This window comes from Scatophagus argus, chromosome 18 (assembly GCF_020382885.2).
Source record: "Scatophagus argus isolate fScaArg1 chromosome 18, fScaArg1.pri, whole genome shotgun sequence".
Taxonomy (NCBI): Eukaryota; Metazoa; Chordata; class Actinopteri; family Scatophagidae; genus Scatophagus; species Scatophagus argus.
Genome location: NC_058510.1, coordinates 7577263 through 7605197, shown reverse-complemented (window position 1 = coordinate 7605197; position 27935 = coordinate 7577263). Strand labels below are relative to the sequence as shown.

Sequence of the window (27935 nt, the reverse complement as noted above, 5' to 3'; positions counted from 1 at the left end):
GCGTTGTCTGATAAAGAAATCAAGGATTTCGTTTTTCATATTTTGAAAGAAGCTGATGTAGACTCACGGGTTTCTGTATTTTTTTCTGATCACATCAGGTTGTTGTCAGATTGTAATCTCAGTTTAATTATAGACGTTGACATTTTACATAAAGTGATGCTTTCAGGCTGATGGAGGCGCTGAGAAAATCTAGAAAAATTTGAATAAACTTTGCGCTGGAGGCGGTGTTCCAGACAAGACAATATTAGAACAATCGCTTAGCAACCACGGTCGTAAACGGGCAGCGGGTGTCGTAAAACGCAAAGAGGCTGGTGTTGAAAAGAGTCGAAACAGAACCCATTGTGGTGTTGGAGAGGAGTGAGCGGCTGCCTGAGAGAAGAAGAAAAGCGGCAATTCCGTGCTCACAAAGGGACTCATGATAAGCGGACACGTATGGACGTTAATGCACAACACGGACGCTGTTTTCTTTGATGAAGAGGACCTCGTAGTCCAGTCGGAAAGAGCCGGTAAACGAAGAGTTAAGACTCGACATCCCAACTGTTTATTTCAGCAGCTAGCAGGCTAGCTGGCTAGATACCTACGAGCTAGACATGGGAAGCCCGTGTGAGTTTGCACGATAGAGATCTCAGTCGTGCTTTGAAGAAGCTGTTTTCGGTGTAGATACTGTTGGCAGTGATTTCAGGTGTCCGTCGCCCGCCTCGCAAGTAGCCGCAACTTTGAAGAATGATATGAACTGAGCGCTAAGCAATTCACTACTACATACCCGGAGAGGAAAAAGTCATACAGGTTTGTTTGTCAGTTTCCTCCTTCTCTTTGCAGCCTGTGTCCAAATTGAAGTGAGCATTGAACAGTGTGAAACAAGCACAATGTGAAGAGTCGCTTTTATGGAATTTATGGCAGACTCGATTTCATTTTGGGAAAAGAAAAGAAAAAGAAAAAATAAATTAAAAAAAGCTACAGCCGGTTTTAGTGTGTATTAACGTAAGGGGAAACTTGACACTTGAAGCGTCGCTGATGCTACCTTTGTAATTGATAAAATGATGAGATAAAATAGTAGACAGATGTTTGAAAACAAACGTCTTTATCAGATTCCCACATCCGCTGAACGGTGACAGGAAGTTTGTTGTTTCTATGAACAGAGAGCTCTTGGTGTTGACGTTTCTGCTTTGAACAAAACTGTCTTTGGCGTGTCAAAATGAAGGTGGTCTCACTGTTCGGTAATTATTTTTTCTTTTTAATACCTTAACATTACTCATGTCCATCACATGTGCTTCACCATAACTTCGTGTCGACGACATATTAATACAATTCATGATGAGTGCAATGAGGGCTCAGTCTGCTGTGCAGCCAAGCAGATGTGGGTGATGTGATGGGCAAAAATGTGCTCTTCCTTCCTTCCTTCCTCTAAACATATATACATCATTTTTTTAGCTATTTCAAGAGCAGAACATATGAAATTAGATTTGCTTGTGTCATCATTAACATTTTAGACTTGTTCACCACAAAACATGTTGTGCTTTGCTTCCCGTTCGCTTGGCGGTGTTCCTGACTTCTCAAAAAACAATGTACCTCAACAGGTCTCCACTTGGCCAACCTAATTTGGATTGATTTGCTGTGTATTTGTCTTCCTTGTTGGCACGAGCAAGCGGCATTTAGAGACATTTGCCCATCACGCAGAGAGGCTCAGGCTTTGAAAATAAAAGCACAGTTTGCAATCGCAGCTAAACTGACTGAATAATGAGATTTTTAACATTGTACTACGCTCTTTGCAAACTTCTGCCCTTGATTTCTTCAAGGGAAAATTAGATTACCACAACAGTCATACTGTTTCATCTTGAAAAAGCTTGTAATAAGTCCAGGGGAATCTCTCCTTACAGTCTAATGAATAGAATGGTCTGCTTAGAATTAATTTTTCCATATCAGGAGACTAATTGTGGTGCCTTTCTGCAAGGTTAGTCGACAAGGGAATAATGAAAATAGACCGATACACTTAAGACCTTCTGCTGGTGGTTGATTTGAATGTTTCTCAGCGCTCAGCAGGGGAACGTTTTGTAATTGTATCCTAAAAGCCCCCACAGGAACAGTATATTTTTGTTTTTGACCTCCAAACTCAGTAAATCATACATGGATAAAGCAACTTCTATAACAGATGGAGCTACTTTAGGAATGAGCTTTTTTTTCCCCCCCTTTAGCTGAAAGTGAAGCTTGTTTTGATAGCTCATTTTAATCAGTTCAAATGCTTCTCTTAGATGACACATTTGTTTTGCAAAAGCATTAACGTGAGATTTAAATGCATGACAACCTTTCAAACTTCTACAGAGTGATGCTGGCTCGTGAAAAGGTGCAGCTGTTCAAATGAAACAAATGTGTCAGCGGTCGCAGATCCAGAGCAAATCTTCCCAGTTCGAGTGTGTCCTCCCGAACGGCTTCAGCTGTTCGAAGCAAAGCAGATACCATTGATACTCTCATTAAAACCTCTAGCATTTGGTTGGGACAGGAGATGAATGGACTAATGTTTGTGCTGGATGCTGCTAATTGGCGTTTATATTCAGAGGACTTTATTTCCATTAGACATGCGAATGTTGCCGTCTTTTGTATCTGTCCATCACTGTCTTCGTGTTTGCTGTACTGAGGCAATCCGACTGTGGCTGAATGTTTTTGTGATCAAACATTATTGACTCCCCCAGTCGATAACCTTGGCAACAGTAGTTCCTCTCTCCAGCGAGAGCCACACATTGCAGTGGAAGGGGTGGTGGGAGTGGGGAGTCAGAGGAGGCTTTTTCCGAGCTTTGAGTAGGGCTTGGTGGTAATGCCCGCGGTCTCCGGGGGTAGGTGCGTTCATGTGCATGTTTGTGTGTGTCCATTCAGTGATGGGAGAGCTGCTACTCTGTATTCAGGTGATCTCTTTCCATTCATTTCCATCACAAGAGCAATAACTCAAAGTTTCTCTGACCTTGCTGTCCATTAGCTTTACATTGGTTATCTTTCCTCTCTCTATTTTTTTTTCTTTCAGTCCAGCTCCTCCACTGTGTACCAGTTTTTTTTTTTTTTCCACCACTTCTGTCTTATTCGCCTTTCCTGTGGAATTAGTCGAGCTTGTGCATGTGTGGCTTGACTTCATTATAATATAATGAAGATTAGCCTCAGGTGCAGTTGAAGGAAATGTGTTAGCCTGAGAGTAGCCTTAGTACGTCATTATCTGCAATCAGTTTTACACAGCAAGCTGTGAAAAATATTATTCAAGAAGGAAATTTCCTTTTCAAATCCCTCTTTATCTGGGTTATTCGCTCAAAATCTAAGTTTAATAAAAGTTGAAATATTGGGATATTACGATGTCATCTCCCTCTGTCTCAACCTTTGTCATTCTGTTTTAAGCCAACATGGGGCTTATTGCTTCATCTTTCGCCTTTTCTGTCCCAGTAATGAGGCATTTTGCGGCTCTTAACATCTGCCAAACTTGGAACATTTTGAATGCGAGACTCATCTCCCATGCATGAGGAGTCAGGCATCCTTTGATTTGCCCTCTTTTCTCTGCCTCTCTTTCGAAGCGCTCACCGCAGTACTTTGTAGACTGAGTGCGCTGGAAAAACTTTCTTACCCCAGTTTTGGCAGCGGCTGTGTACCTTGAGAGGTAATTTGGTTCTTATTCTAAACAGGTTTTCTTGTCTTGGTATTGTGTATCCCTCCTTCTCGCAGAGTGCGGTGGGGGCAGAGGCACCATGGGGGACGAATTGGAGGAGGTGGGGGTTGGGGTCGCCCAAAAGAAAACAATGCTTTAAATTTCACTTTCCTGTATTTCGGTGGGTAACATCTGTTGGAGTACAAAGCATCTGGCTGTAATTTAGAGCTTTAAGTGAACTTTACCCTTGTCAAAAACCTGAGTAGGCAACCTTGCCTGCCTCTCTGCACGTCCAGTCAAATGACTCTCAGGCATGGGTTGGCATTCAGCAATAGACATAGGGAGTTAAATAAATGTTTTTGCAGGTGTAAAATTCGCAAGTAGCATTCTGGTGGGGTAATTACCGAGGGGGAGAGGGAGGGGGATATCCTCATATTAAATGACCATGCAATCCTTCAAATATAACTCAATGTTTTGGTCTCACTCACACTATTAATTTGTGTGTAGTAGCAGCAGACTATAAAACTCTAATCTACTAGCATTTCAGTTTGCAAACTCTTTCTGCTTCGTGCCGAACAAAAGCGGAAGATCAAGGATAAGCCATCTCTGGCAGTTTTATGCATTTCAATGTCAACATTTTTAAGCATTTTAACACCTTGTTCTTGGTCTCTCATTAACAGATTCAAAATTCAGCGTGAATCTTTCTTATCCTCTCACTCCAGCAATTAGTACGGTCATTGACATAATCCAGGTAATGCTCCATACATGACTGAGGCCTTACTCCTTCTCTGGAGAGGAAGCAGAAGGTATGCATCCTCCCTGCGTTAGCCTCCAGCGGGTGCATCTCATTACTCGGCTGTGTTCAGGCCTTGTTTGGGGCTTGTTCCAGCTTGCCCTGTCTCTTTGCCTTTTTCTCTGAGGGGTGAAGGGGTGATCCTCTCGTCGGCCTGACGGATGTTGTGTGTTGCCCTCCTTGAGCTCTCCGCTGAGTCTGGTTAAATCTCATATATGCTCCCAAGAACTTGTCTGTGCCATGGCTGCCTGTGTCAAATGCTAAATGGCACTTGAATCAAGATCTTGCAGCAATGGGATATTCAGTTTTTCCCTCAAGCAATCTGCCTCCTCTCGCCCCCTGTAGTAGAAAGCACACAAACACATTCTTTTGACTCCTGTGGAAATTGTTATTGTTAGTCATACAGATTTTGTTGCTAAGAGTCCCGTCTCCCAATCCATCTTCCTTTCCAGATTTAATATGAATATCTTATAGAATTGAAATGATATTCGTTCGTGACGCTATTTAAATTATTGTGTTGCTGTTCTTTTTGGCTCATTCTGAACGGGTACGGCTGAGAGGTTATTTGGTTATTGTTCATTTATCACACTGGAGGCATTTTGTTGAAGTCAGCTTGATAAAGAACCCACAGTTTCTTTATTTCGTATCCCAAGTGAAATGCTGTTTCAAGACAAAATGCATGATGAATTCTTTTTGTACATTTTTGTAAGATACCACAGGTTAATGTAGGTATGGAGTGGTTTATTCATTAAGTGTCTTGTAAATGATTCATGCTTAAAGCATAAAACCATCATTTTCACTGTGCGTGATTATAATGATAAAATAAATAAACTGAAGCCAGCATCCCGTGTGTTGAGAAATTGTGACACATTACTAGCAAGATTTACAGGGGCTATTTGGTTGGCTCAGATTAATTGAATATAAAAAATTATTTTAAATTGCTTCTATTTAAATGATGTAAAGTGACTCTGTCACGCTCATTATGCCTATCTTATTTATGTCACACTGCTCACGGGTTGAGTCACATCGCTTTAGTTTAAGATTTGTGGTACGAATAGAAAAAAAATACATGAATCATATTTTTCCTCTTCCTTAAAAAAAATAAATATGTAGTGCAACTGTCTGTTTGGATATGGTCTATTTTTACATTAGTGATGTTGGCCTGATCTGCTCAAGGTATTTTCAGACAGAGGTGTGAGGTAAGAACTGGTGTATTCAGCTTCTTATCTGACACTCCACAGCTGCACATCTCTCACAACCGCTGCTCTCTTGGTTGCCTCGAGCCCCCGTGTCTCTCCAGTTCTCAGCCTCTTCGATCTGAAAGCAAAATGCAAGGAACCCGTCGATGTGCACACTAATCACACTAGTGTGCCTGCTCGTCAGTGCCCTCTGAAGTCGGCTGTCCTAATAGGCATGTCCTAATGAGCTCTAATTGAGGATGGCGAATTTGCATGGCCTGAGTCATTGTCTTTCTTAAAGCGACTTAGAAGACTTACAAGACTCATTGGTAAAAAGCTGATTGGGGGGTCTAACATGACTTCATCATGGGCAGGCCACGGTGGGCACATGAGGCTTTGTTCTTGTACTGTGAGCCCAGATTGTTGTCTCTTTCTTCCCTGCTTAGTTCTTAGCATTCCCTTCACTGCTGATGTCGATATGTCTAATCGAGGTGCACACAGACCCCCCCCCCCCCCCCCCCCCAAACCAGTAACGTTATTTTAGTGACACCAGCCATTTTCAAAGAAAGAACTTCAAAGGATGATTAAAACGAAGCAGGGCAACTCTGATCAAAGGTTAAACTACGCACAGCGTGACTCTCTTTACAATGCAGTGAGATTTCTCCATTTGAAGCGAGAAGAAGAAAAATCTGGGTTTCTCAGTGCAACTGTTGAGGTATGCAGATGGTGTGTTATTTTGCTGTTCATCGGAGGGAAAAGTGATGGATTGTGTACCTACAGAGGGAGGTCCTCTGAGGAATCATCCTCAGAGTGCAGCCACATTTTATTTATACAAGGAGAGGATGTTGTACATTTCCTCTTAATTTGATCAGTGACACTTTATTTTCCCCTTTTCCAAACTTTTATTTATCTTTCTTATATCAGGGGAGTATACAAGAAATGATTTCCAAAAGAGAAAAATCTCAAAACAGGCACAGGCAGGTTTATTGCATTGGCTGTGGGCCATCTCATTTCTGCTCAAAAAGTAATGAAATCTCTCAAATGACCCAAGCAATTCAAATTTGTAAGACAATTTCATATGGCAGAGAAAGTGCTTCTTTGTTTTATAGAAGGTATCATATGTTTGGCCTCGGGTGTTCAAGTTGCAGGCCCAGCAGAAGAAAAATTAAATAAACCCTTTTTACTTGTTATCCATTCAAAAGGTCTAATTTTGGACAATTTTTGGTGTTATGAAATTTAGTAGTTGCTGTTGTTGTGGTTGTTTTTTGTTGTTGTTGTTGCTTTGTTTGCCCAGATGTTATGAGTTCTCTCTCTTTCCTTGTTTGATTTCAGGCCTGGCTCGAGGTTGCTGACAAACACCGAGAAGGCAGAACATGACTCACTGGCCTCTGCCAGAAACTGGCACGGGGCAGCTGTGGCAACCTCGCCCCTGCCTGCCGCTGTAGAAGCTACGCTGGTACATCATGACGGAGAGGCATTGAGGTTAGCTCCCTGACGATCATCTCAATACCTCTCCTCCCTGTCCCTCAAGAACCCCCCCTGCCCCTGCCCTGTCCCCATCATGCTGCGCTTCCTGCCTCTCAAACTTGGCCGCCTGTACCGCTGTCTGAAGCTCTTGCTGGTGGTGGGATTGTTTGTCATCTTGTTGATGAACACCCACAACCTGTTTGCCTCCTTCCAGAAGAATGAGCTCACTGACAGACGCTTCATCAACCTCAACAAGTGTCCCGCCTGCTTTGGCACCAGCTGGTGCCGCAAATTCATGAACGGCCAGGTTTCCTTCGAGACCTGGGGTCGCCTGCGATTCCTAGATGTTTTCAATGTCAAGAATGTTTACTTTGCTCAGTACGGTGAGCCCAGGGAGGGCACCCGTCGCGTGGTGCTCAAGCGCCTCGGCTCCAACCAGGAGCTGGCTGATATAGACCAGAAAATCTGCAAGAGGGCCACAGGCAGGCCGCGCTGTGACCTCATCCAGGCGATGTACAAGACTGAATTTGCCAGGATCAATGGCGACGTTCGTCTGCTCACTCCAGAAGTGGTGGAGGGCTGGTCAGACCTGGTGCACTGCCCCTCTCAGAGGCTGCTGGACCGCGTGGTCCGCAGGTACGCTGAGACCAAAGACTCAGGCAGCTTCCTGCTGAAGAACCTCAAGGACACGGAAAGAATGCAGCTGCTCATGACGTTGGCATTCAACCCGGAACCGCTCGTCCTGCAGGTACTGTGCCAGTTTAAACTTTTTTGTGTGTGTTTTCGGGACAGAAGCTGTTTGTACATCAGAGGCTTTTATGGTTATGGTTTTTATGTTTTGCTGAATGATGTTTGGTTATTACAGTCTTTCAAAGAAAATATTTTATCTTGACAAAGAGATGTCTGTCAGCTGATTTGTTCCACCAGGTGTTTTTCAGAGTAGTTGATAAGCCATGGCTCCTGGATTACCGTTGCTGCAACGAGGATAAGAGCATCAGTAGCAAGCAAGCCAGGGTGTTGGCCCACAAAGCCCCCTGTAAATTACAGGGTGGGAATCCTCCTTTGCCGTCCTCTTCCATTGATCTGAGACGAGCCACTGCACCCTCCCTAAAATCTCAACTACACGTCCGCTATCTGGAGCGCGAATATTCCTCTGTTTAGAATAGTGATGGGGTTTAAGAGCTGTGGCCTCCCGAAAGATGAGAGATTTTGGCTGCTGGCAAATGCTGCATATTTAACACTATATGTGGGACAGTTTTGAATTATTCAGGGATGCATCTGTAAATGGTCCAAGTTGTTTTTAATTTTAATATTCGTCTATGTCCACTGGATTCTTGTTCATGTGGTGGGATCTCTTAATGCATCTGCTAAGCGAGATCACCAGACTTTCAAAATTCATTTCTAACAGTTTTTTAAATATGTTGCTTGTTTTTTGTTTTTTTTTTGCTTTACTATACAAAGATTTAACTGAAATCTATAACCCAAAGAAACTGATTTAAAAAAAAACTTAAGTGAAACATGCTGCCAAAATCAACATGCTGCCTCTTAAACTGAATTGGCGAAATGGCGACCCGTTTCTTTTCTGTAGCCCTGCATGTCAAAGCCAAAACACTGTATATCATTTTTATTTATAATTTATAATTTGCATCCTTTATGCCCCCGACTTACAAGCAGCCAATCAATTTCCAATTTGAACCTGGCATTGACTGCATCTCGTGACAGGGCAGAACAACAATGGTCGTCGCCCATGTAGACATTCAATAACTTGCACTGACCTCCAACCCCTCCTCCACGCTGCACGTAGGGCCCCGCACCTCCAGGCATTTTTGGAGGACAAAAGGAGAGATCAGCCTTTTAGTCCGGTCAATCTATAAAATCTGATTAGCCATGCGTGGCCACTTGCCTCTCCTCCCTTTCTTTCCCTTTATTCATTTTTTTTTCTTAGTGCGTCTTCCTTCTATCTGTGTCAGCCTCCACTATATTTTCCTGTCCCGCTTATGTGCACTCCACAAACTCTGGTCTGATAATTCCTGCACTGTTTTTAATACCACTGTGCCCCAGTTGAGGGGCTTTGTGAATCACCACCACCTACCGCCTACCCCCATCCCCTCCTTATCTTGCACACAACAACAGACATTACACACCGACACGTCATGCATAGTCTGCAGCTCTCTTCACTCCTTGCTCCCTGTCGCTTGTACATGTTTACGGAGACTCATGAATTGTTGATCTCATCCTGAAAGTGTGACCTATGGGCATAAGCAAGAACCGTAAGGTCTGTGTATGCAACGGGCCAGGGGGGAACAGGCGGAGGCCATGGACTGTGTGTGGATGGATAATATACGATGAAATGTGCCAACAATCTAAGAGATTCGCAGATCCTGAGTGCCTCGAGTGTTCATGGGCATCACTGAACTCAAAAGATGAGGAGGAAAATTTGCTGAGAGACCCTATACACAAGGTTGGGCAGCGGTAGACCATAAAGAATTAATGGCGTCTATAGAGATTGAACAGGAGACGTGCTGCACTACAACACCTCGGTCTCTCTTTTTTTCTGCCAGAGGTTAGTGCTGCTATGTGGGGACTGTTTTTAACAAAAGGTAGAGGAATGTGGGCTGAGATTATGACCAGTTATTTAATGAAACCTGATCCTTATTTCTTATCACTCTGCCTTCTCTTCAGGCCCAGAGCAATGCTTCATTTTGCCCCATTGTAGTTAAACACCTCTCCAGTAAGTCGGAGAGGCCAGTATCACAGTGTATAATTTAAGCTTGCTATATTTAATGTAAATGATTCCCTGCTGTCATTTTGTTGCCAGTTTTGGGTTTTTTTTCCCCCTCTGGCTTTATACAGTTGAATAATGCCAATAACATTTCTGCTGTCTGCTCAGTGAGCTGCACTCTCTCTTCGAATGGGTTCTGTTTCCAGTCTTTTGAAGCCACAGGCAGTAAATCGGCCCCGTTTCACTATGAGAAACCAGACCTTCTTTGTCAGTGGGAAACAATCTGCTGTGTTGTTTTGGGTCTGGCCAACAATGTGTTGTCTGTGTGCGCTGCTGTACACAAGCGCACACGCATACACACACACACGCAAACACCACCCCCACTCCTCTGTCACGTGGAACACAATTTGGCTTTGGGGAACACATATTTTTGGAAGACAAAATGACGACAGACAAACAAGAAAATCCTTTTTGCAATGAGAGGCACCCGATGCAACTCTTAACCGATGCTGTTTATTTTTGAGGTTTCACTGATAAGTTGGCCTGGAAGGGTTTTTCTGTTACTCTGATAATCTAATAGTTTCAAGGGGTTGCCACTTTGCCATCCAAAGAAATTACATGATGCTGTTTAATTTGACCTTATATTCGACAGTAACTTGAAAAGCAAGTAATAAATCATTCTCATTTCCCCCAGAACCTTTATGTGCCATCCTTGGTTTCTCTCCCTCGGCTAGATGACTCACAGACTCATCAGATGATGGTTGGGTTTGATGCAGTACATCTGGCCGAACCTTAAATTAGCCCAATTTGGCCTAGTCCTACCTTCCAAATCATTAAGCTTGGTGAGCTAGCCAGAAGCACGTGATTTCACCCGCACCCTTTTTTTGGTCCTTGGCTCTGCGTTGCTCAGTGAAGCCGAGAATAGGATGTGACAGACCTCTGAGGTTAACTCAGTCATCTCCTCCAGACTCAAATCTGTGCTCTCCCACACAACCAATCCTGCTTTCTTTTGCCATCTCTCCCCACCTTCCACAGGTCCACCTCCTCGTTCAACACCCCGCCTTCACCTGACACGGAGACACAACTCGTCAGAAGGCACGAGCCTCTCACGCAACACTGTCTGTTTTTGCCAGAACACAGACGTCTGACACTGATACTAAGTCGGGGAAGGGACAGAAGGGAGAGATTAGATTGTTGACCTTATCTCCTCTTCCTCCAAAGATTTCTGACAGCATCATTTTAAAGCAAATGTGAAAGTAAACATTCACAGCACTTAGAGCAAACACACTGGCAGCTTGTTTGAAATTTTTAAATGGGGGGGATGCCTCTTTGGTGTGCTGCTGATTTAATGAGGCTCTGCATAATCTATTACGATGCTCATCCACTTTGGGACACTAAGCCAAAGTAAATGATATAAATTCAGGGTTTTTCCTGGCTCAAAGTGAAGCACAAGTGGTACCTCAATCCTGACCTACTAAACCTTGATTTAGTCTTAGTAGGAAAATAAGTTTAAATGTATCAGACCATAAGCATATTTGCAACCTGTCTACAACACCTTTTAATCAGATACTCTTATGGCTGTACAATTTGGGAAAACTGACAGTGATTTGATGTGTGTTGTTGTTGTTGTTGTTAATATTTTAACAACAACAACAGCACCTTATATACATTATTAAAAATAAATATATAAGACAAATAATTATTACAAAAAAGCAGAAGAACATAAATACTTGACAGTCTAATGCACTGCAATTGAACAGCCCTGTAGTAACTTTTGTATTTATGAAGGTTAATTATTATCTTTTGTGTCTGGTGGACTGAGAAAATACTTTGTCAGTCATTAAAGTGTCAGTCAGTTACAGAGCTCCAATGTCAGTAAAACAAAGAATAGGGGGGAAAAAAACAAAAATTACAATACAGAATTTAAAATAAGCTCTTTTTTGTCCACATTTTGCATAGAATTTGAGCCATTTACTTGTCTCTGCAGGTACAGCTATAGTCTTATGGTCTGGCTTTCTGGGTCATGCCTCTTTACAAAGAGGATCAAAGCCTGTTTTGTTTTAATTTTGTTTATTTCTTTTCATCTAATCACAAACACGGCATGCTATTGCTATCCTGGCTTAAGCGAGAGCCTTCTGTCTCTAAGGCTGGCTCAGTGGCTGAGGTCCACCGGTAAATAGTATTTAAGTTGCTAGTCTGTGATTAGAACCTTTGTTTTTGGGTCTGGGGGATTGTGACGGTCTTAGCACATAAGAGAGCAGGCTGTGTACGCCGCTTAACCCTGCTTCAAGTGCTCCCAAACCCCTTTTCATTATTCCTATAGGCCTTTGTGTACAGACTGAATCCTGTTAGGATAAGACAGGGAGTTATCTGGGCCCAACTTCCCTCTTTTGGCTGCCCTCGCTGGATGGAGGCCCTGGTGGAAAGGGGAGAAGAGAAGGAGGAGGAGGAGAGGAGTTTGTGTGAGTGACTGTGAATTGTACAAGCCAGAGTCTTGTGGTGCCCCCCCTCCATTTGAATGAGCCAGACTGCTCGTGTTACCATAATCCTTTCTCTCTTTCTCCCTCTCTCCAAACACACACACACATGCATGACAGCTGTGTTTGGTTAGGTAAATGTCTGTGGCTCCCCTACCACCCACCCACTCGACTCATCCCACCCACCAGCTCCTTTTTTAGAACCCCCCCCCAGCTTCCTACTGTTACATCCTGCACCCTGACCTACCGAGCTCAAGAAGATGCAGGTTCTGAAACACTGAAGAGTCTAACCCCATTCACAACTCTCCCTGGGTCCCAGGGAGAGCTGGTATGGATCTGTGACGAGTGGCTCTTTACTGTCCCACTTCCCCTGGAGAACCTCGGGCCTTATGTTAGAGCAAGAACATGCTTTTTAGCCCGTCAGTTTGCCTGCAGTAATAAATTGCCCACTGCACTAAAGCGCCAGGCACCTAGTTTCCTGTCACAGAAAATATGAGAGGCCAGGGACGTTCTGTACGTTTACAAGTCCTGAGCATTTGCACCCATTTACATGGTTAAACAACTTCACTTAATAACCCTTCACTGTTGGTGTTGATGTTAAGAGAATTGGTCATAAGCTGGCACCTTTTATTATGCTAGTTGATGTCTTTTTTGGCATGTGACATTACTTGTTGGGTCTCTGTTTGCCCTCCTTCTGCAGGAAGTGCAGGGCAGGAATGACATTGTGAGATGGCCTTACAGTCCTGGCACTACCCACTTGTATAATGTAATATATTTTCATTTTGGAGGTTTAATTATTAAAATGAATGTTTAAATATACAATAAAGACTAAAAAAGAGACAGCATTTCTGTTACTGTCATGTGCAAAGTCTGGACCAGTCACAACAGGCCATTTTACGTTGTCCCAAGCCTGTTAAACCATGACATGTGCGTCACGGTACTGAAGTTGTCACTGTCTAATTTCACAGTTACAAATGCATTTCCTATCGAGACTACAAGAACCTGAAAAACAATGCAGACAAGACGGGCGGTGGAGCTGGAAATTCTTGCCTGACTTAATGCCTCTAAATTGCCTTGAAAGCGTATAGATGTCTCTGTTGAGACAAGCTGGTGAATTGACAGCGCAATCCAACGCTTTCGTTCTTGTTAAAAGTCAGCCCAGCTCAGCCAGCAGTTAATCTCTCGCTCTCCCTGCAATCAATTTAAACAAATGATAATCCTGCCAGATCCAAACAAGACAGCATTTCCTATGTGAACTGTGTTCCAAATTAAAGGTCTACACAGTTCACAATTAAAATTAAGATACTGTGTGTTTTATTTTCCCATGATTAGCAGTATACCCACATGTGCCATTTGTAACACTGAAAATGTTTTAGAAAAACATTAAAAAGTGTCATACCCCACCAGACAAGCCGGTCACCTTCCACAGAATTATATCAGTCATCTGTGTTTTAGCGAGACTACCAGCTGGAAAGCAAGTCAAAGGAAGACCAACAGTATTAACTTCTGTAATTTAGAGGCCCAGCCAAAATTACTTTGACCCATCCATATTTTAAATCCTGGAGCCCTGCCTGGTGCAGGGTCCCTACTCACAACGCCACCTGGCTGCCCCCAAGATTATTGGCGTCTGATCTGAAATATACAACCCTTGATGTAGGCCTCAAAGCCACAGCCCTCAGGTCTCAGGCCAAGCTTCACTTGGGTTCCTCCCCAACTGTGTGGGCGGTAGTACCACCTAGACTGAGTCAACACCACAGCCTATGACTTAATACAGTCCTCGTCTTCCAGCGCAGGGGATTTATGAGGTGCCTCTGTGCACCGTGGCTCAGGTTCAGGTCGGCAGAGGGTTTCAGCTAGCGGCGGAGTGTTTACCAGCAACCTCGAGTTGCACTGTCCTGCGCTCTCATTCCTCATTCTGCTCTCATTCTCTCTTTACAGAGCAGAGGCCTGCAGAACTCAGCCCTTGCTAACCCATTTCTATCACTGCTTGGCGGAGCTTGCTGAATCATGTGCGCGCTCTTTCCCTCTGTGCTGCACAAACCCACTGTACGCCAACTTATTCGATCCCTCGACCTGACCTCATGGTTTTTATATCTCCTCTGAGCTCTGTGTTTTTTGACCTCTTACTTTCATATTGGCTCCGACTTCTCCACACACGCGCACATGCATGCACGCACACACGACAGCCTTTTCTACTTTCGTTCTACTTTCTCTTTTTCATTCAGTGATTTTCTTGTTTCCCAGGACTGCTGCCAGCTCTACACACTGTGACTTTTCACTCTTTGAACCGCATGTCTGGTAAAGAAAGAGGCAGGGCCCATTCGAAATTCAGATATATATACACTTAACAGTCTCCATCTGTCCTTGTTCTTATTTCTCCTTTACAGACAGACACACACTGCCTCTCCTCAGCTTGGTGCTCTGACTAGGCTTTTCCTGGCTTCCATGTCTGTAACATACAGCATCCCTGCCCCGTATTGCAGATTTTGGGGTGGAACAAAGAGAGAGGAGGGGGGGGCAGGGTTAGCAGGAGAAGCAGCAGCAGTAGCAGCAGCAGCAGCAGCGGGAGACGAGAGGAAAAGAGAATAAAGGGATAGCGCCATGTGTGCCAGGATGAGGAGTTAGTGCCGGCTCCCCTGTGGGGTCTGAGCTGTTGCTGCAGACCGAGCGACTGGATTTTAAACTTAAATGGCCAGCAAAATGCCAGACGGGGCTCGCAACACATCCTCCAGACACATAAGGTCAACGGGAGAGCAGCACATAAAGGCAGCATTTTTTTTTTTCCAAGTCCAGCTTGGCAGCCCCAACCTTGCAGAGCAGATGTGACTCCTTAACACTAAGCCCCTTTGATAAACAGGCTGAGTAATGTTCATTTTGCAACATCAGACTTGAAAGTTCTTCTTTTTATCTTTTTAGCTGTTGTTTCATCGAACGCGTCTGTCCGCCACGCTTCCTCAGCTTTACCTTTTGATGCCCGGACTCCTGACGAGTCCTGTCCTGACTTGTTTGCTATGAAGCAATGGAGTTTTGTTGAGGACAGAAAATGCTGAGAATTTACACCACACCCTGCTTGGGGCTTTAACACACTGTACATGAAACACTTCTGTGGCAAACTACTAATTTCCTCTTTGCTGCAAGTAGTTGTGGTTCTAGGATGAAGGGAACGGGTGCATTTAAATCTTGCATGAGCGCAGTTCCGTTTCTACTGTATTGGCGCATGCATGTGTCTTATTTATGCATATGTGTGTTTGATTGACCACTGTTCTTTGCAGGCCAGCCAAGGCAATGTCTTGGGAGCAGCTCATGTTTACTCGGCCCCTGAATAGAGGTTGTTATCAGCCCTGGTCACGTTGCGTGTTCTCACTCACACGCACGTAGATACAGTTTCGCACAGACACACATGCACACAAGCACAAAGAGCCTCTTTCGAGCTCTCTCACACACATACACCCACGCCCACCCCCAAGTGGCCCAGGAGAAGGGCATGCCTTTGTCAGCAGATGTCAGGACGCAGGTGTGTGTTCCTGTGCCTCTCGCTCCATTCGTTTCATCCTCTTCTCTAGAGGCTGCCCATTTGTCTGTGGCCCTGTTTCATTTCAGTCCACTCCAATCACCCCCCCAAGAGGACGCCAGTGTGTCTGTTGTATTACAGGGAGGGGAGTGGAAAACACAGTCCCCCACCCCTCCATTCTCCAGTCAATGCTACTGTAGTACACCGGCACAACCTTTAAGATTAGATTAGTCAGACTTGGGCCTGTGAAGCTGTTTTTAATGAGAAGATTCTGTTTTGGGCTGTTTTCCTCCCTTGCTTTCATTGTCTCTTGAGCCAGTCTCATTATTTCTTTAGAACTGAAACGAATTCTTGCAAAAAAATTTGTACGTAAATTAGAAGAGCATTTGGCACCAAGTTCTACAAGTTAAAAGTTTTGCTAAGCAGGACATAAAAGGTTTTTTATCCAGTGACGGGAACAAGAAGTGATAAGACCTTTAAGGCAGTAAAAGTCGCTGGGATGTATCATTGGCAGCTCTGCACCCTCAGCAGTTTTTCAACAGCATAACATCATTGGGAGGCAACTGGTAAAATTCACTACCTGTGCAGTGCGCACACACATATGAGCGCACACACATACAGCACCTCCCATTTCTGCTCAGAGATAGTGTGGTGGATGTAACATTAGGCCGGGCTTTCCAATTTATTTCGCCTACACCCCCCTCAACGCCTCATTGCAGACTTTAATGACTTCTGCAGAGTAACCGTTTAAAGAGCGCTAAGGGAGAATGATTGGTGGAACACGTGGAGTATTTATCAACCTCTGCAATAGGTGAATCCAAAGCTCAGGTGCCTACTTTCATGTGTCCGCCTACACTGTTCAGTGGTTCTCACCTTTAGACTTATTGCATATGAAACTTAAATAAAAGAAGCTCATAAAGAAGGCACCTCGATATGAGTTTTTAAGCCACAGGTAATGAGCCTGTCAATGAGAGCAGTAAATGAGCGACATCTATGTTAAGAACCGCAGACGAGGGCTGGACAGACTTGAAGGCGTTCTCATAACAGTCGTTGACACTGTCTGAAAGTAGCCTTAGGGCATTCCTCCTCCTCGTCCTCCTCCCTCCCATCAGCCATCCCCCCATCTGCTCTCGCTCTACTTTTTCTCCCATTCAAGCTGCAAGCTGACAACAAAGAGAGAGATGTGTTTAGCAGGCAGGTCTTCACTGGTTTATTCCTCCTGTCCACTGGACCGAAGAAGTGAAAGACACTCTGTTTGTCTCTTCTGTTTGCTGTCTCCATCGTATTCACTCCCTTGCTCGCCGTCCCCTCCACTACCACTGCCCATTTCTCACATCTATCCATCTGCCCAGCAGGGGTGACAGAGGGAGGATGCTGTTTTACAAAGCAGGTTTAGCCATAACATTGGACATGCCAAGTGTTGGCACCAAAGACCAAGAGCTGCTTAAATTTGCAACAACATAAAGCGATCTGAGATTTAAATCTGGGTCAAAGGGAAGCAAGCCTAATAGGGATGTACCACCAACTGATCCAGCTTGAACCTAATCTTTCTACACCAACTTCAAAAATTAGAAATCCATTTTAGATATTTAGCCTGTTCAGTCTCTAATTCCAGAATCTCTTATGTAGGAGTCTGGGATTATCTCCTTTCCAAGTTGTGCTTATTATTTGGGAGTAAAGTCAACCTACAGTTATCCTTTGTTTCTGATCATCCTTTTGAAGGCATGTCTGCTTCCTCAGATTCCTCTTCCTGTCATTTTGTTTTGTCAGAGAATGTAGAGGAAGGTTAAGAAGAAGGGAAGTTCAGGTGAGTCATTGCCAAGTACGACAGGCACAGACAGACGGACAGACAGGCTGCTGGAAGCCGGTAGTGCTTCCTGGACAGATTTTTGTCTGGCCAACAATTGATTGGGTCACTTCTGGGAAATCGGCTAGACACAGATTGCGCCACATGCAACTTATCAATGTCCCCCCCCTCTTGGTGTCAGTTCTTTCTTGAAACTGATGGGAGCAACTGAATCGCCTAAGGTATAAATTTACACCACTAAGCAGATTCTTTGCTACACAAAGTCTGCCTCTCTTCACGTAAAGATTTCAAAAAGTTTTGAGTTATAATTGTTGTATCCACATTTAGATTTTTTGTCTTCAGGACAAGGTTGTTTGTCCTGCCAAGGACCCACTGTTGGGTATCCTTAGCCTTCCGTCTGTTGCATCTTATAGTATAGCACAGGCGAGATCCCTGTGCTTTGGCCTTCAGTGTTGCTCAGCAAAGGAGTCGAGGGATGTAATTAAGGAGCTTAAGAGCAGCAAGGTTTGAGGAGTTTCTGAGATAAAAATATCTCAACACGAGTCAGAGGTGCGCCAGTCTTGGAAAGCATCGGCCATCCTCTGATGACAGTTTAGCCTCTGAGGGAAATTGCCAGTTTTTCAAGGCTTCCGCTGTAGGGAGCAGATACCCGGATTGCTCCAGAGCAGCTCCCATCTTTCCCTGTCGAGCAGCCAATGTGTGTAGCCAATCAGTAAGACTACAGACAAGAAGCCGTACTCTCATATGAACTCTGGACAGTGTGACTCTGGAGAATCAGGTTGGGACATTGTATGTATTTTGTTTTTTTGTTTTTTCAGAAGCCTTCTCTCCTACTTGGAAATATTAATGCTCTGTTTGGTTTAGGCGATAGGTAGTGTCTGTTTAGAGCTTGCTTCTTGCGCACTGGTTCACAGTGCATGTGTTAGAGAAAGGTGGCTCCATCAGTTTCAAAGTAGTGCATTTTCAGTTATCTAGAGATAATGTGCAGATTTTTTCCTATCGATTTTTTTTTTCAGTCGATAGGTAAAAGGAGTAGGTTGAGGAGTACGTATGTCAACTAAGATTTTCTTTGGTTGGCTCCAGCCCTAGCTCAGTCATCCGCTCACCAAACCTTGGTTTCTTTGTCACATACACTCTGTTGGTGCCACAGTCATTGTGGCAGGGGTCCAGCTGTTGTCTTTGAGATACAGCAGCTGTGTGGCCAGCGGGGGGGTTAAGATGTCTGTTTTTAAATAATTTGTATTTCATTAAATTTTAAAATGAGTCAGGGTAGCCATGCATATTTAACCCCCCTCCACACCCACACACACACACACACGGCATAAATTGAAAGCTGGTGAAGTATTGAATTACCACAAGTGTAACTTGAATCGCAACAGTGGTGGTAGTTCACACCTTACCTGCAGTGACATAGTGTGTTCCCTGCCCTGCCACATCTCTGATGCAGTTGGGTTTCAGAAAGGGAGGGCTAGTGAGGCTCCCGTGAAACATGAGCACTCCTGATTCTCTGTCTGTGTCTGTGCTGCCTGCCAGGACCAGCAGCTGAGGAGAGATTTGTTACATAGGAATTGTGGGCTGTCATTAAGCAAGCATATGGCCAGGTGTTTATCGTAAATGATGAAAGCCTATGGCGGGGGGGAGTTATTGTAAAAGATGGGAGCTTATCATTTGTAGTAAAACTCAAGGCTCCAAAAAAGGGGGATATTATTCTGTTATTTTCCCTTAATTTGTCCCTCCATTGTGATAGTGAGATGCAATGAGATGGACCAGGAGAAAATTAGATGTTGTAGGGAAAGTGTGAGAAACCAGAGCTCATACAGAGATGGAAGCCCGAAAGAGACACCACAGAATCCAGTCCCTTAGTAGCCTGGCACGTTTTCCAAATGCAGCTGCTTCACGCTCATTTAATTTGATTGCATGTGTGTGTTTACCTGTGCAAACATTACCACTCGACTTTGAGTGATGGTAGATGACAGCACATGTGTGCCTCTTGTTGCTTGACCTCAATAAAGTCGAGCAAATCTGAGAGAGCGATCAGGATGTTGTGCCACAGCAGTGATACTGCTTCCTACTGGTAGTGTTACTGTGTTATTAATAATCAGTTTTTCGAGTAATACACTGCGATTTCTTGTCAGCGTGTCCCAGCTACATTAACTCGGTCATCCAACATCATGCAGCATTTTAAATCGGCCCACTGCTGCCTCACAACACATATGGCTTTCTTGCTAACTGCTGCTACCACAAATCACTGCCTATCAGCTCTGTGGAAGCATCGTACTCCAGCTCATAGCTGTAGGGCTTTAACACAAACTGGCTCTTTTCTTTTATTAAATTTAATCCATTATACCCAGTGCTGGCTCTGTTTCATGTGATCTCTTGGCAGAGTTTCAACTATTGAACTTAGAATTTTGTATCAAAACTTACCTGAATATGCACATGGAAACTGTGTTTGACATCTGGGGTTTTTTTTCTTTGTCTCTCTTTATTGAAAACCTGATATCTGTGGAAGTTAAACAAATGTTTTCTGACAAAGTGAAGGTTCTCTGGATTTATTTGGTAGCCTTTGTTTGTCAAAGCAGATGGGGATTTTTCTGATTTCTTTCAGCCAAATCTACGTCACACGGCCTGACTGTTTTTATTTTTATTTTTTAAATCAACATTTTCTGTCCTCATCTGTTTTCCTTCCCAGAGCTTTCCGTCAGACGAAGGGTGGCCGTTTGCCAAGTACCTGGGAGCGTGTGGGCGCGTGGTAGCTGTTAACTATGTGGGCGAGGAGTTGTGGAGCTTCTACAATGCACCCTGGGAAAAGAGGGTCGACTTGGCGCGCCAGCTGATGGACATTGCCGAGCAGCTCACCAACAATGACTTTGAGTTCGCCCTCTACCTGCTCGACGTCAGCTTCGACAACTTTGCGGTCGGCCCACGCGACGGGAAGGTCATCGTCGTCGACGCTGAGAATGTTCTCGTGGCAGACAAAAGGCTGATCAAACAGAGTGAGTGTCCATCATTACTGGTACACGTGTAGCTGTATGTCTGTATGTGAGGAATGCCTGGTACATCTTGAGTGCTGAACTCCTCTTTGTTTGTGAACATGCGTCACATTGCCATCTGGAGCTACATAAGAAAAAAAAAAGCTCTTCATTTGTACAGAATAGTTTTTTACATTAACACTTGCTTCTACTACTTGACGCCCAAATTATCACCTTTAGTGTTTTTATAATTGAGTTAGTTTGTTGCTTCTCTGAAACTGTAAAAACGAAAGTGTTAATTAACCATTCATTTTATTCATATCTGTTCATGCAGTTGTTGTTAACTCCTCTTTGTCCTCCACTGACTACTGTTTATCACAGGCTTCCTCAAAAGCCAGAGTGTGATTCAAGCACTGACCACAGCTTGAATAGTCAGGGAAAAAAAACTGCACTTCTTGTCTCAGCCGTAACTGCCAACTGCAGCTTATGAGGCTGTGATGAAGGTTCGAGGAAAGGTCTCGAGGGACAGACGGCTGTGGGCAAATCTGCACGTGCTCAAAGCCTCCTCTCTTCTAAGAATGCACTCGTCCAGCACCCGTTCTGCCTCCGACACACTCGTCCCCTTCAAAGCAAAGATCTTTTGAATAACAAGTCATCTCTTCTGCCCTAGTTTTTTCCTCTCATAATAAACCTCATGACAAAGACAGAATGAGCTATATCATGCTTTCAGTGTGGCATGTTCCTACCCCCCCACCCCCTTTTCCTAGGGCTACTTCAAAGAGAGGGACGGCCACCCAGTCAGGCTCTCAGATTTGTCCCTTCCTGCAGAAATCCTATTAAAGTGATAAACTGTTGTGTCGCTATGTGTTGAGGTTCTACCATTGTTCCCTGTGACAGTTGTCTCTGTGTGCGGGTTTGTGTGAAAAGGAGTGCCTGTATGTATGTAGTTGGTAGATATTGTGATGAATTTATCCTGAGATAAAATGCTGCTTTGCCAAATTACAAGATCTGACACCAGAAAACTGCAAATAGATGAAAAGCATGTCAAGGTACCCAGACATGCCCTGTAGTTTTTCCCCTCGAGTTTGGACTTCCTGTGTGATTATGTTGGTGTGTCGGCGCGTGTATATTCACCTTATTGCCGATAGCTGCAATTTTCCACCCTGTCACAGTAACCTTTTGCAAGTCCGGAAGCACAGTCCAGGTTGAGACTCCTTTTGTCTGGCCGAGACATTATAGCTTGACAACTCAAGCTGCTTACCCCGTCCATTCAGAGTTTAAGCCTCAAGAATGTTTACGGGTTTTGTGTGTGTTTGAGTGTTAAGTCGTTTTGTGTGTGTGTTTGTGTGCCAAGCAATGGGAGGCGCAGCACGAAGAGGAGCAATGAGGGTGGTAATGAGTATTAGGAGGTCATGGTCATGTGTCGGACAGCAGAAGGAAATAGGCGCGGTAACCTCCCACGGCTCTGCAAGCAGAGAATCCAATCGCCACAATTAGAGCTTGAGATTGAAAGCGAGTTAAAGTGTGCCGTGTGAATCTCATCAGTGTAAACTGAGGCCAATTGATTTGCAAATCAAACACGCAGAAAGCCACGTGCGGTCCCACCCTCTCGTTAGCGGCATCCATATTGATGCGGCTGTTTTCAGTGAGATGGAAAAAAAAAATAGAAACGGATGCCTCATAGAAGTTTTGCTGTGTGTTTGCACAGTCCAGTGGTGCGAAAGGAACCATTCCCCATCATTGAGCTTAAAGCGTTTGAGGATGCTTTCACCCCCAGTGGTTTTTGGAAACGCATGTTGTATAATGTAACACACACACACACACACTTCACTCACTCTCATTCTCTTTGCTCCCTGACACGGTCGCTCGCTGCCTTACACAGATACACACAGTTGCAACAGCACTTGAAACACTCACGCGCTCTCACACACACACACACACACACACACACACACACACAGTCTCTCTCTCTCACTCACATAATGCACTCCAACACAGACATGCATTGTTAAAACCGGCTCGTACTCTTGAATGCCACTAGTAAGGCCACACTAACAAGCATTTCAGGCCCGACGTCCCTTCTCAGTGTAGCTCAGGGAAGGCAGAGGAGTGAGGGGAATGTATAGAAGTCCGACCTGAGCTCCTTAAGATGGAAGGTACCGGACGCGCAGGAGATGAGAGCGGCCAGGCAGCCTACCCTCATCTGCTGCTCTCCCACTCATTTGAATTGGAAATGATTTCATTTGCTTTGGAAATGTTCTAGGTTTGCTACACTCAGGGCTGTGGTAAGAGTGGAACAGAGGGGATTGTGGTGCAAGTAAACAGACCTCATACTTCTTTTAGCCTTTAGTGGAGTCTCGCTTTAGCTGTGCTCATCTTCGTCCTTGAGTGTGAACCTTTTCCTCCCTTCTGTACTTTTCAGGAGTTCTGTGTGTGTGTGTGTGCGTGTGTGTGCATGTGTCCGTTAGTATAAGTGAACAAGAACAGGACACTCTCCTGATGCCATCTGTCAATCAGTGCTGAGGTGTGATGCATGGCCGGCTCTGAAACATTAATTGCTTTCACCTCACCTCGTTGCCTGCAAGCTCACATCTTTGTCTGTGTGTGTGCACGCGTGCACCCTTGTGTGTGTGTGTGTGTGTGTGTCTGTGTGTACGCACACACGCTTGGTGGCCTGCATACACAGGCAGATCCATCTTCATCACCCACACTGATTGAGGTTGATGTGCCCCTCCTCTTCGGGGGGCCACGGGGGCTCCTTGCTAACAGGGCAGTGCTGGGTGTTTGATTGAGTTGTTCTGATGCGGCAGAAGAGAAGTGCATTACAACGCTGATAACACTGATTATGTGTTTGCATCCTCTGGGTCCGCCCACCATCACCCCCCTCCCAACAGCATTATTGATCTGCTTTTTAATGCACACACCAATCGCTCTCTCATCATTTCAGGTTATTTTCTTGGCTCCTTCCCTTAACAGCACAATCCTCTAAAGAAAAAAAGCAATGTGAAATGAGCTGTAGAAAGAACTTTATTTGCTCAATAAATCTGGAAAGTGGTACGTTTCTGTCAAATGAAACGGTAGATGAGTTGTTTGGCTGTGTGCTTTGAAAAAGGAATTTCTTGTTGGTGCTCGTAAGATCTCGAAAGTAGCACCTCAGCCTCGTCAGCTTCTGGTCAGGTTTGTTTCTTGGGTAATGACTTTTAACTTTTTATTCTTCATGATCGGGTGCAGTCAAACAGCGATGCTACAAATTTCCTGTGTATAGCTGCTGCACATTGATAACAATCAGTCATGTCAGTGAAAATAAAAATGTTCTTAGTACACAGTAAGTCATCTAAAATGTAAACTGCAGACTGTTTGGAACACTTAATACAATAAATATACAAATGCATGTTTCTCTGTAGTAAAACCAGGACGTTTTAGCCCTTTGGTTTTGATCAAAGAGTGGAAGACCTGCACACCCTGATCTTATTGCACATTCACTTCATGAAGGCAGTAATAAACAGCTTATGACCCAGTAACTGCTTTTTATACATTTGAAATGAAAGATGTGCGCCTACAACTCTATTAATATTGACTATTTTTTATGATCGTTGCGGTGCAGTGTGTTCATTAATCTGTCTCTCTGTCTCCCCGCAGACAAGCCAGAAAACTACGACGTGTGGTATGAGAGCCGTTTTGAGGAGTGCGACAGGGAGGCCTGCCTGTCTTTTTCGAAGGACTCGCTTTGTTCCAGGGTCACCGTGGACCACAACTACTATGCCGTGTGCCAGAACCTGCTGTCACGGTATGCTACGTGGCGGGGCACCACAGGAGGCCTCCTACACGATCCGCCCGCCCACATAGCCAAAGATGGACAACTAGAGGCTCTGTTGGACGAGTGCACCAAACCCAAAAAGCGCTATGGCCGCTTCCAGGCGGCCAAGGAACTGCGCGAATACCTCACGCAGCTAGCTGCCGCCTCCTCCTCCTCAACGGCCAGGTAATGAATGGAGTCGGCGTTAGCATGACGCACTGACAGACTTTACCCTGTACTCTTTATCTCCGGACTCTTGAGATCCTGGTCCTTGTACATGATGTCATTCGCTCCCTTTTGTGCACTGGAGCTGGGAGGTATTCGACGTCTTACATCAGGAAGTGTAAGAGTCAGACTTCAAAGCAGATTTGTTAAAGCTCTGGCTTTTACCTGACTTTGCTCCTGTGTGAAAGAGGAGTGTGGCGCTAAGAGATTCTGGTTAGAACCAGGATAAAGGGGGTATAGAGGTAACTTCTCCTCTCCCAGGGTGGGCTGCTATCCTTGGAAGTGAGGAGGTGAGATAGGGCTCTGGTAAACACATCCGTCACTGGCTAACCCAGGCTAACGCAAACCAGAGCATCCACGCAGCAGCATCACTCCACAGCCCTGAACACATCCATCCTCGTATTCACCTCCCAATTTGCCAGAACTGTTATGTTTCATAGAATTGAATCCTAACACCTGTTTCATTTTCCCCAGGATCTCCTGTTTTTCTTTTCTTTTCTTTTTTTTTTCCCAGGGCTGAATTGAAGCAGATTGGTGCGTTTACATTATTGCTGTGCCATGGCTTTTTTTTTTCTTGCTTTTTTTTTTTCTGTAGCATGGCTGCGGGCAGGTGAAGATAGCATCAATCTTTTGCTGGCAGTGGCGAAGGCCGGGTTACAGCAGGTAGAGAGGAGATGCGGGGGGTTAGGGCTTTGATTTTCACGCAGGAGAAAAAGAAAACCCTTGACGGCTATATAAGTCTAATTTCCTGCTACTCCAATCACTCACTTGATTTCCAGGTTCCAAGATTGTGGCAATCATCTTTTTTTTCTTTTTCTAGGTGTGTTTTTCTTTTCCCTTTTCCTTTTTTTTAAAAATAGGAAACAGAGAGTGAGACAGCTGCACACAGGAAAAAATCAAGGGAATAATTGGCCAATGGTGGTCCCTTGATGCAGATGTGCCTATACCAAAGAGGCTATATATAATATTAAGAACCATGAGCGGTACAGAGTGACAGCACCCTTCCCTCCAGTTGTTTCCCAATAGAGCTGTCCAAAGGAACTGAGATGTGTACACAATCGTATAGGAGCTGGCAGGCCTGCATACTGATATATATATATTTTTTTTATAATCCTGAGGTATGCTCGTCAAAGATTGGGCATACTTAATGTAACATAAGACACACCAAGACAAATAGGAATAGACATGATGTTTCCGTCAACAAGGTAAAAAAGAGAAATGAAAGTAGGAAATGAAATGTTTCTCAAGAGGACTGACAACACAATAAAGCAGCGTAGTAGCAGCCTCCAGTGCCACACTCCCTAAATGTCTGTAATTGATAAAGGAATCCTATTGTCAAACTTCTCCCACTAGTGTTGAGTGCAAATGTAGATCAAGTCAATGTTAAAAAGAGAAAAAAAAAGGGAATAAAGATATCCTAAATTACTTCTTGCTCCAAAAGTGGCTTCTGACCTGCACTTTTAAATTTTGCAGCCCCAGAAATTTCTGCTGAATATTTAAACACTCAGGACCACTTAGAGGTTGGGTTGATTTTACACTCAGTGGACCAACGAATTAAAGCGTAATTGCAAATATAGGCCCATTTGGTAATGGATTATACAAATAACCTCTCTGGAAAAAAAAAAATCTTTGGCTCCATATGTTTTGCAGGTCATCTGTCTTGATATGTTGAATTAAACGCTAAATGTGCGGTGTAGTGTTGTGTCGCACGGCCAATAATCAAGCAAATACGAGCCACTCCATCTGCGGGGAAACTGGAAAGCACAGCAGTTGCTTTACGGTCTTGTGCAAGAGCCGGCGAGCTGACGTGACCCTTGTCAGTCATGAAAAGCAATAAAGAGAAGTTTGCCGAATGGATTTCTGGTTTTTGATCCCCACCCCCCAACCCCCATCCCCCATTCTCTGTTGTGTCAGATATATTTGTGTTTCCCCTGTCTGGAGGATGTTAAACCTGGAGGGATTTGTACGTGCGTAACTAACTGTCCACTTTTGTACTGTAATTTTTCTTTTGAGTATTATATCAGCATTGTCTGATCTTTTCCTGTGCCTTTCATTCAAAAGTTGTATTTACAACTTTTAGTGGGTTTAAATATTAAAATAAAAGAATATATATATATACATATATATATATATATATATATATAGACAGAGAGATATTCACTTCTGTTCTGTGTGGACTCTTCTTGATTCTGTCTCAATCTTCTTTTCATTATTTCCAATGTAAGTTACAGGCGATTTGGCTCCAGTCCATATTGCCATCTAAATTTGATTCACTGTGGGACAGCAGGATGTCAGTGTTTGCCAATTCCTATTCCTTTTTTCTCATTCCTTCTCCTCGGTTTTGATCTTTCATATCTTCATCTTTCCTCTAATTTGGAGCCGAGCCCGACTTCCCTTTGTTGTGCTCTCTACTCAACCAGGAAGCGAGTCCTTCTCTTTTATCCACATTTGGCTGGTGGATTGGGGTGAATCATTTTTGAAATGGTTTACCTCGGCGGTGTTGAATTTTGAGTGAAATTTTTACATTAAGACACATAAGATACAATAAGCAAATAGCAAACCCTAATGTTCAGAGGAGCTCTAAAGTCTAAACAACACGAGACAAACAGTATTGTATGCTCACACGCACACTACTCACCACTAGGACTTTATTTTTTAACTTGACGCATAATTCCTATTTATTTTTGTGTGTGTGTGGAGTGTGGTCTTGGTTAATTCAATAGTTCTTCTGTCTCTCTCACTGTCTGCCTTGAGTCAGCTCATGCTCGTAGCATAAAAGCCCATAGTGGAACAAAGTAGTGCTCGAGCCAGAACCAAAATTAGAAGCTACATGACTGACACTTTCTGCCTCTCTCTCTCTCTTTTTCCTCCCTTCGGTCTCTCTCCATGGTCATTTCTCCACCTCTTCCCGTCTTCTTCTTCTCCTCTGTAATTGTGCTTCTCTTTGACACACCCGCTAGTTTGTGTGGAGAGTTGATGTCACACTCATTGTGGTTGAAGTGCTGTTTAGCCCTCTGCGCCGTAGCTACACTTAGCCCAGCTGATGAATGGCTCCGGGGTCGGCTGCCTATAAGAAAACACCACAGAAAACGAGTGGGGCACCAGGCGCTCTGCAGCCGCCCTCCAAGTTTAAATAAACATGAGGCAATTTCAAGGGGCAGCCACTGGGGAGTTTATGCATTGGAAATGGAGAGGAAGGACGTGGAAATGTTTTTTGGTTTAAAAAAAAAAAAAAAAAAAAAAAACCTAAAATGAGACAATATGGCCATGCAGTCTGAGTATATGGAAATGTGTAAACTCTAAACTACAGCAAATAGCACCCCAGCAATTTCCTCTCTGCATTATCCAATTTGCTGCTAGTGAGTTTGCCT

The 27935-nt window shown here is 44.1% G+C and overlaps 1 protein-coding gene across 1 annotated transcript; it reads left to right on the top strand.

The window, feature by feature from the left end:
- Positions 1-329: 329 nt before the first annotated feature.
- Positions 330-26724, top strand: dipk2ab (divergent protein kinase domain 2Ab). Its single transcript, XM_046371479.1, has 4 exons — positions 330-786; positions 6923-7805; positions 20264-20567; positions 24183-26724. Exons 2-4 carry the CDS (start codon positions 7152-7154, stop codon positions 24527-24529), a joined length of 1305 nt encoding a protein of 434 aa, XP_046227435.1. The 5' UTR covers positions 330-786; positions 6923-7151; the 3' UTR covers positions 24530-26724.
- The last annotated feature ends 1211 nt before the right edge of the window (positions 26725-27935 follow it).

What these genes read in the sequence shown, in the direction of transcription:
- dipk2ab (XM_046371479.1), top strand. Translation starts at nt 7,152, where the DNA reads ATGCTGCGCTTCCTGCCTCTCAAACTTGGCCGCCTGTACCGCTGTCTG. An exon ending in CGGAACCGCTCGTCCTGCAG is followed by an intron (nt 7,806 to 20,263) that starts GTACTGTGCCAG and finishes TTTCCTTCCCAG; the next exon opens with AGCTTTCCGTCAGACGAAGG. An exon ending in CAAAAGGCTGATCAAACAGA is followed by an intron (nt 20,568 to 24,182) that starts GTGAGTGTCCAT and finishes GTCTCCCCGCAG; the next exon opens with ACAAGCCAGAAAACTACGAC.